The sequence below is a fragment of the Cololabis saira genome, chromosome 8, assembly GCF_033807715.1.
Source record: "Cololabis saira isolate AMF1-May2022 chromosome 8, fColSai1.1, whole genome shotgun sequence".
NCBI classification, from domain to species: domain Eukaryota; kingdom Metazoa; phylum Chordata; class Actinopteri; order Beloniformes; family Belonidae; genus Cololabis; species Cololabis saira.
In genome coordinates, this window is record NC_084594.1 from 14,694,330 (window position 1) to 14,705,810 (window position 11,481).

Here is an 11,481-nt window from a genome sequence, read left to right on the forward strand (position 1 = left end):
CAGGAAGCAGAACCTTGGCTGCAGAGAAAACAAACTAATTAAAGTGGACTGATCTGAGGCCCACGTGCCTTCACAGTAACAAGGGCATGAAGCGTAAATGCGTACACAAAAACTAGGAACCATTTTTTCCTTTACAATTTAAGGGTATCTGTAAATACAGAATATACAATCATTAACCAACCCTCAGACAATATATACACACCTGCTTTTGAACCTTTGGTGTGATATAATTTAAAAAACGGAAAGAAGTTCTAAGAATTTTACACATGTAAAAAGGCTTCATCTTATATGATTCTTTTAATCATAAAACCCTTTAGTGGGGGGTTTCCTGGGTACTCCATTCCTCCTGCGGTCCAAGCACCCAACTACGTTAGGTTTACTGGTTATTCTGAACTGAACGCAGAAGCGCAACCTTGTGGGTTACTTGCCCCGCAGGATATTGAACGCAGCTAGTCTTTTTTTTTAATATTTTATATATATATAATATGAACTGCAGATACATTGTTATAGAATTTTCCCCTTTCAGAAAATTGGCCTACCACATTCCCAGCTGCTTTTCTTTAGTTACCAAACCTGACTCACAAGTTCTCTCGACATCTAGACACCAGTTGTTTCTGTGTGTTATCAAAGTATCAGTGAAAAATCTCACTTCCTTGAAGAGACACAAAACCAAGAAAAAAAAATTTAATTTAGTTTAAAAAAAAAAAAAAAAAAAAAAAAAGAAGAGTTAAATCACTGTCAAAAAGACACCAGTCAATAAGCAAACAAAATGACACGGCTATAACGTCAACATTTTTGGTGGCTTTTCCTCATATTTGGCCCATTGTTTGCCTCTTCAGCACAGTCATTGTGTGGTTTTGGTGTCGGATTGACAGACTGACCGCATACAGAGTCTAAGTTACCCAATGATGTCTGAATGCCCAGTCTTAACTATTCTAAGAATGGAACAAAATAGCTTTCGTCATCAAGCTTCCAGACATTTCGCTTCTGAAACACATAAGTGCACTTCAGGAATATTTACCCAAATATGGTTGTAAATTAAATAAGATCTGCTTTACACCAATTAAAGGACAAAGAGACATGGTTCTGTGTAAACCTTTTACATTTTTATTGCTTTTTAAACCCAGAGAAGGCAGATTAATCAAAGAGACCAAAGCCCATATCTTCGTCTGACTCTTCAGATTCCTCTTTCTTCTCTTCCTTTTTCTCTTCCGCTACAAATGAGATAAGAGACAACATTTAAAATTAGTAAAGAAGTCAATGAAAATATTTGTGACCTATCATGCTTTTGCTTAAAACATTTAGCTTGTTATTTTAACTTTTTCAAGACTGTACAACTGATTCAACAGAAAATGTATCAAAAGTGCACTTTTACATAAATGCAGTAAACTACAATTAATTAAGTTTCTTTTAGTTTAGTTAATACAATTTCATAGGTATACTTCCATGTTTCATATATTTCCATGTCAACTTTCACCAAAATTAAAGGTTCTATACACACCGGCAGCAGGTGCAGCCCCAGCTGCGGCAGCGCCAGCACCAGCACCAGCGGCAGGCGCTGCCACAGCGCCACCTGCTGGCACAGAGGCCAACTTGGAGAGGCCTGGAAAAAGAAAAATACAATTTTCATTTAACAACCATCTGTAAAACAATTTGAGCTGGCATCATGCAAGAAGCATAGCATAGATTAAATAGATTAGATTAAAAAACTATTTCATTAAGCTTTGATAGGCATGAAAAAGAATTCAATAGTTTCAACCCAGCCTTAAAATTCAACAGATAAGTTCAATGAATGGCCTCTACCTGAGTTCATGACTTCATTGATGTCTTTGCCATTCAGTTCATTGATGACCTGCAAGGAGAATAACAGTTAAATCACATAACATCTTCTGGTAAGTGCATTACCCCCCCCCGCCAATATATACAGGACTGTCTCAGAAAATTAGAATATTGTGATAAAGTTCTTTATTTTCTGTAATGCAATTTAAAAAAAACAAAAATGTCATACATTCTGGATTCATTACAAATCAACTGAAATATTGCAAGCCTTTTATTATTTTAATATTGCTGATTATGACTTACAGTTTAAGATTCCCAGAATATTCTAATTCTTTGAGATAGGATATTTGAGTTTTCTTAAACTGTAAGCCATGATCAGCAATATTAAAATAATAAAAGGCTCGCAATATTTCAGTTGATTTGTAATGAATCCAGAATGGATGACATTTTTGTAATTGCATTACAGAAAATCACAATATTCAAATTTTCTGAGACAGTCCTGTATATTACAATAAACTACCAGTCAATACCACACCTTATTTAAGCGTTCGTCATCGGCCTCAATCCCCACACTACCCAAGATGTCTTTGATGTCCTTTGCACCGGGGCTGGTGTTTCCACCGAGAGCAGCGAGGAGGTAAGCGGCCACGTAACGCATTCTGCAGTGGACACAATAAGTAAGCAATCCGTGTGAAAATATCCATTAAAATATATATATATACAAAATATCTCAAGCTCTTTCATACTTTAAAATTTGGTTGAACTTGTAAGGCTTTCAACGAACGCTTTCACCATCAGTTATATGTCCCACTTTCACATTAATAGTTAAAAATTAAATAAAAATAAATAAATGTAATTATTATATTAGCGAATAAAAAAAAAAAAGTTATTGGTGGAAAAATAGATCAATTTACTTGCTGGCTTGGAGCTTATTATTTTACTATTGGGTCATTTAATATGGCTTATATCAGACTATTGAAACCCTGTATTGCTATTAGAAAAAAATAATAATAATGTGACGAGTATGTCATTTGGATGTGACATGCCAAATTGTGTTTATAAAAGGAACTCGACATGTTGCGGATTTGATGGATGGAGTTTTGCTGTTGCTGTTAGATTTTTGCTTGCCCTCACCTTGTCCCACTGATTTCATGGATCGCTCCAAGACACGTTACAATATTAGAGAAATAACTAGAAAAACATATCCACCCCCTTTTCAACTTGTACTGAAATTGTTATGCTCACCATCTTCATCTGTACCCTGTGAAAGAGTTTTTTTCTAAGGCGGGGAAACTGGTGTCTAAAAAGAGAAATCAACTTGGAGCAAAGACACTTTTGTTACTCAATAAAAATAAATTAATTTAAAATTAATCTATTATTAGCATAAATTAATCTAATTTTTGTCTTTTATTTCGTACGATTTAACACGGTTTTAATAGTTTTGTGGCAAGCACAATGAATGCACTATTAAGTGTAAAAGTGCCACTCAGCTATAACCCGCTGCCTTTGGCACCTTACAAAGTTATTTATGTCTATAATCACACAAAACCACAAGGTGAGTCAAAAGGCTTAAAAACACGCAGGACTCCGTCCACAACCCAGCATTACTTCAGAGTAAAGCCTGAATTATGGTTCCGCGTTAAATCGACGCAGACGCTACGCCGTAAAGGTACGCGGCGACGAGCTACGTACGGTGTGCGTCGCCGCGTAACCTACGCCGTAGGCTCTGCGTTGGTGTAACGCGGAACCATAAATCAGGTTTAACCTAGGATCAACGCAGATTCAGCTGGGGACATTTCCCGCTGACTGAGTGAGTAAAGCCTGTTTGTTAGATTAGGAACAAGCTTTTGTTCGTCTCTTTTAACGGGGAAAATAACCACTACACGGAAACAAGAACCCCCTTTTTTCATGTTCATTATATTACAACGAAACCCAATATAGCAACATAAGTCACAGCGTGAGAACGCGTGACACACGCATGGCGTCCAGCGTTTGTGACGATTCACCATTTTTTGATGCGTAACAATGCGCAAAAATACATTTGCTTAGAGTATTTGGCATGTTAAAAACACAATCTGTCACAAATCAGTAGACAACACCGTTTAAAATGAGTACATTATGGCTTACTTTTAAGTCTAAATAGACACGAAACGTCGGTCACGCTAGGGAATCCGGAAGAGGATGGAGCAGGGAGCCGGAAGCTGTAAGAAAGGGCTGGACCGATTTCATTGGTCGATTTGGGGGCAGAATATTACGTCATATTTCAAATAAAAATCATAATTATATATATATATATATATATATATATATATATATATATATATATATATATATAATAATAATTATTATTATTATTATTTTACCTCTTTTCTTATCATTTTATTTCATTTATTTGTTATTTAAGCGTACTCTTAAATTAAATACTTTCTGAAAACTGCGAATGAGATGTGTACCTGCGGTACTCTACTGTCCTTAGTTTTCAGCAACATGTGCTTTTTATTATTTTACCTTCTTTTCTCATAATCTTATTTCATGTTATTTTTTATTTTCTGTACTGTTTAATTGTGTCTTGGCTTTTAATGTTGATGTAAAGCACTTTGAATTACCTTGTGTTGAATTGTGCTATATAAATAAACTTGCCTTGCCTAATAATAATAATAATTATTATTATTATAATAATTTGTATTATTATTATTATTATTATTATTATTATTATTATTATTAGTAGTAGTAGTAGTAGTAGTACTAGTAGGAGTTATAACACTTAAATCATATTTTACCCCTGCATTTACTGACATAGATATTTTACCATTTTTAACCCCACATTTTTAGTTTTTAACTCTAAATTATTTGTACTCTAAAGACGTGTTCTAATAAAAATGATATACGGCTGAGTTGTTACTGTTTTTAAATTTATCATGTTTGTTTTTGAAAGAACTTACATCATTAATTTCATGTTATAGTCTCGAAATATCTGTAAATCTCAAAATATATTGAAGTATGGAATATAATCACACAGGAAACTATCAACTTTTGATTCGTAAAATTAAGTTTTTCAAGACACATAGCTGTAGTTTATCTTTGCAACGAGTCATTTATGAACAAACAAACGGTGGGACACTGTAAATAATTTAAACCACAATTTACGGTAGAATACTACAAAATCAATACATAAAACCTGATTAACCTTTGTTTTTATTATTTTTATTAATATGATCCCAACAAAACATTGCCAAAGTTGAGATGGGGGACTGGTTTTTGAGGAACTACATAACTTCTTTAAAAACAGCCAGAATAACAAGTACGTAGAACAAAATTTTCTATTCTTATCTGATATTGGATTTTGAATGTTCAAACGCTTCTGCTCTCTCTCTCGTCATATTTTAATTATTATTATCGTGTACACAGCTGGTTTAGCAGGGCACTAGAATTTTCAAGCTCTTTCTATCCCTAACAAGTATTATTAAGTTTAAAATAAAGTTGAGAATTATTTTTCTCAGTTAAATGAAATATTGTCTTTCAAAGGACAATGTCAAGTTTTACTTTATTTATTTCCCCCCCCCCCCCCCCCCCCGTACTTATTTCTTTGAATCATGTTGCTCCAATTAAATTCAACCATCAAAAAAGTAAATATACAGGACTGTCTCAGAAAATTAGAATATTGTGATTTTCTGTAATGCAATTACAAAAACAAAAATGTCATACATTCTGGATTAATTACAAATAAACTGAAATATTGCAAGCCTTTTATTATTTTAATATTGCTGATCATGGTTTACAGCTTAAGAAAACTCAAATAACCCATCTCAAAAAATTTGAATATTCTGGGAATCTTAATCTTAAACTGTAAGCCATAATCAGCAATATTAAAATAATAAAAGGCTTGCAATATTTCAGTTGATTTGTAATGAATCCAGAACGTATGACATTTTTGTTTTTTTAATTGCATTACAGAAAATAAAGAACTTTATCACAATATTCTAATTTTCTGAGACAGTCCTGTATATTTCTCTGCTTCAATATGTTTTGTGTGTTTGTGTGTGTGCTGACAGTGCAGTGAGACAGTTAGCTAAACATACATTTTATTTCCATTTGCAGTCAGAACAGAGGCTCTGCAAAACTGTATGTTAAGATACAATTACAAGTGTTTCCCAGCTGACTATTTGCTTTACCAAGTTTACTTAATCAACATAGATAACAGAAAAAAGTAACAACACAGACAAGTGATCAGCCTTTCTTCACATCTTACAATTCAGCCAGCTCTTCGTGGCTGTCCTGTGTGAAGAGCCAGTTGATGACAAAAACCACTGATTCAACTACAAACTCTGCGATCTTATTCACATTTGACACATACCACATTTTATAGCAACATTCAGCCATCAGGGCTATTAAGAAGAGGACCAAAAACCAAAGGAAGATGCGGTCCATGTAATAATTAGCCTTTTCTTTGAAGGTCCACTGCCCCCAAGGTAGCAAACGACGAGCTTCTCCATGTTTGCTGAAGTGCAGCAGCATTTGGTGTTCATCTTCCAGATCTTCCTCCGGAGCCTCCAGGTCTTGACCGCCATTAATTCCATCAGTGTCGGTCATTTTATTATGATTTAAGTGTCTCCCTGGATCCTGAACATGTAGAAAAAACAACAAACAAAAAAAAGACGTGATGGTGTTTAAAAAAAGCAGAGACAGTTTTTGTTTATTGGCTTATAAAAGCTTTGTCTGACCATGATTATTAATAGCCTTACCTTGAAGAAGATTAGCCTTTTAGAGAAGATAAAAACAAGAAATGTACACAAAATCAAAACTCTTGTCCGTTTCTCTCCTCACTTGGAACAGGCATCGATACCTTCAGCATTTGTTAGGCCACAAAACAGAAACACAGGACGCGAAAGCCGAAAATGTCAAGTTGATTGTGCGGTACCTACTTCAGTAAGATAAGGGCTGGGGATTAACCCACACTCAGCAGTTTCAAATCCCTCTGCAAGGATGAAAGAGACAGATGGCAATATAGGTATTAATGTGTCGGTGATTGAGAGACAGACAAAGGCAGAGTGGAAGGGTGGCGTTATAATGTACATGAATCAAAGAAAAAAAAACTACATTGAACTCACTAAGTATTTACAATACACAAAAAATGCTATTTTGTCAAGACAAATAATTTGAAGGTGCCTGATCTGTCCTGGACTAACATCTGTTTTAAAAGCCAAGACTGAAATAAAGCAGAAATCAAAGTGATGACAAAGCAGAGCTGATGCAGGAGCTTTATGGGCAGAGTTGGAATAAATCAATTCAGTATAATGGCCTGTGGGTAATTTACTCAAATGCTTTGCAGGCTCTCCTCTCTGGCACAGCTTTTGAAATATAGCTGCAACCAGTTGAATTAGCTTAAGAGATCCCTTCATCCAGTGATGAAGACTTGGAACTGAAGTGAAAAGATCTTGCCAGAATTTTCGTACATTTAGCTCAGCAACTCTCCTCTCTACATACACTGAGCATTTTCCGTGTCACAGATTGCACACAAATCCTGTCGTTCTGATCTCTGTGATATTATTAAGGAGACCACCCAAGCATTGAGAACAGGAGCATTTTTGCAATAAATCTAATTTTGCAATAAATCTAATTTTAATATTGATGAGTCCACCACTTTGCTGCATCACAAATATCGGACTTTCATGGTATTTGCACAGACGCAGACATTGTCCCAAAGCATTCATCATCATGACTAATCATTATAACTGTTCTCGAAGCACCACCACCAAGTCTCTATTTCATTTTGCGCAATATGCTGAATAATTAAATTGGCCTAGTGATCAATAATATATTGAGTTTCAGTTGTGAATCTCTAAGAACAAATGGTACATTTGATACCAAAAACTTTTAAATATCAGTTTGTTTGTTTGCTTGTTTTTGTTTTGTACTTGCAAGGCTGAATCAAGTTCATGACACCACAGAGCTGTCAGCTTTACACATATTTACTCCTGCAGGGGCTGATTGCCTTATGCAATATGATATACATATCTGCTCCCATAATGTCAGATTTCATGGTTTTATTTATTCTTTGAGTAATTTCAAGTATGGTAAATTGTTTTCAAAATAATTTAACACTTTAATTTTTGATATGCACATACGTTTTCTTTACCCACAATTGCACTAATGTCACAATATCAAAACATTTAAGTGCCTGCAATGTAGATGGTGTGAATTTTAAACATGATACGTGCATAGGATGTCATCATTTATTTACTTCCATCAACTCAAATACTGTTAGGAAGTGTCACCTTCATTGGAGAGCTCGTTTTTTTTCTACAGAAAATTTTGCCCCGGTTATAAATTTACAAAGCATGAAGTGAAAACAATAGACAGATGGGAATTTTATTTTTTTTCATTTGATCCAAAGTTACAAACGAAAAGGGGTTCAGAAATCAATGTTTCCTCTGACTCATTGAAGTGAATTACTGTCTCTTTTAATGGCTCAGTCTTCTATGGTCCATGTAATTCCATCATTGTCCTCAATACTTTTCCACTGGAAGTGACAAACCCGCAAATTGTTCTCGCTACAGGTGTATATCCTCTTTCTCGGTGATGGCTGGAGTGCTTGTGGGGCATGGCGTTGGATGCTCCCGTTTACAAAACATGCAGCGGTGAAGGATTCGGACCAGCGTGAGACGAAACTGCTTTATTCTGAATGCAAAAACCATAGGGTTGAGGGCCGAGTTCACATGGGACATGAAAATCCCGAAATACAGGGCAAACTTTGGTATGTGACACTTTGGGCAGAAGAGGGAGATGCAGTTCATGATGTGTATTGGCAGCCAGCACACAAGAAAAAGAAAGACCACCAAGGCCAACGACTTGGCCAGCTTCAGCTCCTTCCGGTAATACCTGTCTCGATCACAAGTGGCCTCCGCACGGCGGTTCAGCTGCTGCCGGATCACTCTGAAGATCTCCCCGTACAGCGCAATCATTAAGGTTAATGGCACCACCACCCATCCGAAGAAGTTAAAGTATACCATATAGTCCATTCTTATAACAGCAGTGAACTCACAGACTATTTTGCTGGAACTGCTGATGTTTCCAAGGGCATCGCGGTTATTCCAGCCAATCAATGGAACCAATCCACTCAGGTAGGAGAGGATCCAACACAGGCAAACTGCTACGTATGCTCTCCCTTGGGTTACGATGATGCTGTACCTGGGCAGCATAATTGGAAAAGAAATGTTAGGTTTTCAACAATGCTTAAAGCACTCAGACACGAGAGTAATATTGGCATTTCTTTGAATCAATGCCAACCTTTGTTTTATCTCAGAAATATTTTTCTCAATTGGCAACTTTTGACATCAAGAGCCAACTGATTGAACAAACAGAAGGTTGGGTGCAGTCCAGCTTCCTGAGACTCCATGCTTTTATCGTTAATTTAGAAAGACAGGAAGATTTTAATTTGCTTAAAAGGTTTTAGTGTCCAGCCTACTGATTTGCAAGAAACCAAGAAGTGATATATGATGCTACTGCCTCCTGCTCTTCACCAAGTCTCCTGGATTAAAACATTAATTTACCACATTGATGCTTAGAGTTAAATACAAATTACCAGTACAGCTACCTGAAATGTTTGTGCTAAGTAATATTGTCAGAAGACTAAAAGGTTTTACTATTTATTTCTTCATTTGAATAATAGTTTATATTTAAAAAGCTGTAATGGGCTGGAACAGGCATTCACATACAATATAAAAGTGTGCAGAAATTAACTTTTCTATTGTTTGTATTTTTAATATTTCATATTTAAACTCCAATATTAATATAGTTTAAATTTTTTTCTGAACACAATGCTTACAATATAATCTACCAACATTTTGACCAAGCAAATGACATTTGTTTATATTCAGACAAAATCAAATTAAACTTTTTAGACCACTGACAGTGTACATATACGCAGCAGTTCCTCACCTGGTGGGAATCTTGACTCGCAGATATCTGTCGATGGCTATAGCCAGCAGGGAAAGGATGGAGCTCTGGGTGATGATGAGCAGCAGGCAGGAGAGGATGAGGCAGGTGTAGAACTGAGTGATAAATCCCAAACTTATAATGATAGCCAGGGGGATGACCAAAACTCCTACAGCGATGTCAGCCACAGCCAGAGACACAATGAAGCTGAAGGTGGTGTTCCGGAGAGCCCGATTCACACACACCACCACCACGACCAATACATTCCCCAGGATGGACGCAACGGCAATGGCTGTCTCAATGGAGATGTATATCAAGTCCACATGCTCTCGTGGCTTGATACTCTGAGAGGACATTTTTTTCCTCTTCACAAACCTAATTTACCTTCAGTCAGAGAATAAAGAATTTAAATAAGCTGTTAAATCTCTCCACACATGTTTTACATTTTTTTCAAATCATTTTCTAGCAAACATGTAGTCTGGCTAAGAAAAGTTTACATTTTTCCTTGCCACATTTGCTCAGCGAGTACTAATAACGGTGCACTGAACTATTAATCCTCAGCATGAAACTGAATCTCTATGGTACCAGCGCTCTTCTACACTCTCTCACTTCCTCTTATTCCTTCACCAGCCTCTACACAAGAGTCATAAAAACAAGGGGAGGGACTTTGTTGTCCGCAGCACTCTGCAGCATAGCTTTGCTTACATAAAGTGTGTACTGTACATGTGTGCGTGTGTGTGCAGATTTCTTTGGAAGAAATGTGCTTTGTAATCGCTGGCAGGATGTGTTTTGTCTGTGAGAATGGATATGCATTAGGACTCATTTGAATTTATCATCAAGCTATTCCTGTCATTGTCTGCAAGAAGAGATGTTAAGATTAATGCCACAGTCAGATAAATTGTTTCATTATTATATAGTTTGCAGCAGAGAAACAGATTGTTAACAAAAATGATTAAGAGTTGGATAGTTTCCAATTCAAAACCACGTTTGGTTGTCCGTAAGTGAAGGCGTTTACTAAATATAGGACTAAAGAAAAACACATCATAGAGTTGGTATGCGTTTCCAGCGTTGATATGCCTTTCAAAATAACAGTGTTAGAGAATTATTACATGCAGAAATTACATTCTGGGAAACAATGTGTACATGCTCAAATGACCTGCTTTATTTGTAAAGTACGTAGACACATACAAAAATGCTTTGCTGGCAGTTGTCTCTCCAAAAAATTGTAATAAATATCTGATTAAATCAAACAAAAAAAACAAACAAATATGAAAAAGAAGAAAATCTTAATGCAAAAGTCGGGTGACTGGTGAAGGGAAGAAACTGCTCCTGTGCCTGCTTGTGTTGGTCTTGTGGGCTCTGACGCACCTGCCAGACGGGAGCAGCTCAAACAGACCGTGTGCGAGGTGAGGAGGGTTCTTTCTGACGTTCCCTGCCCTCGTTGATCTTCCCAAGGGGTACAGGGTACAAGTGGATAGGCGGACGGGGGGCCCAGACGATGTGCTCAGCCTTCTTCCCAGTGAGCTGCAGTTTGGTTTTGTCCTGCTTGGTGGCACCTCAGAACCACACAGTAATGGAGGTGGGCAGGACAGATTCAGTGACTACAGTCTAGAACTGCAGCAGCAGCTCTTGGGCCAGACCATCATCAGCTGCAGGAAGCACATCCGTTGCCGGGCCCTCTTGGGGATGGAGCTGATGCTCTGCTCCCCCTTCAGCTCCTGATGTTGGTTTATTAATAAACATACCTATTTTAAGAGTGTGTACTTG

General features: G+C 36.7%; 2 protein-coding genes across 2 annotated transcripts; both read right to left on the reverse strand.

The window, feature by feature from the left end:
* Positions 1–1,084: 1,084 nt before the first annotated feature.
* rplp2 (ribosomal protein, large P2) lies at positions 1,085–3,988 on the reverse strand. Its single transcript, XM_061728441.1, has 5 exons — positions 3,907–3,988; positions 2,315–2,438; positions 1,804–1,852; positions 1,502–1,603; positions 1,085–1,214 (listed from the first exon to the last, which is right to left on the reverse strand). Exons 2-5 carry the CDS (start codon positions 2,435–2,437, stop codon positions 1,138–1,140), a joined length of 351 nt encoding a protein of 116 aa, XP_061584425.1. The 5' UTR covers position 2,438; positions 3,907–3,988; the 3' UTR covers positions 1,085–1,137.
* A 4,072-nt stretch (positions 3,989–8,060) lies between these two features.
* Positions 8,061–10,263, reverse strand: LOC133449302 (adenosine receptor A1). The gene is made up of 2 exons (XM_061728442.1): positions 9,718–10,263; positions 8,061–8,967 (listed from the first exon to the last, which is right to left on the reverse strand). The coding sequence occupies exons 1-2, from the start codon at positions 10,068–10,070 to the stop codon at positions 8,331–8,333; spliced, it is 990 nt and encodes a 329-aa protein (XP_061584426.1). The 5' UTR covers positions 10,071–10,263; the 3' UTR covers positions 8,061–8,330.
* Positions 10,264–11,481: the final 1,218 nt, after the last annotated feature.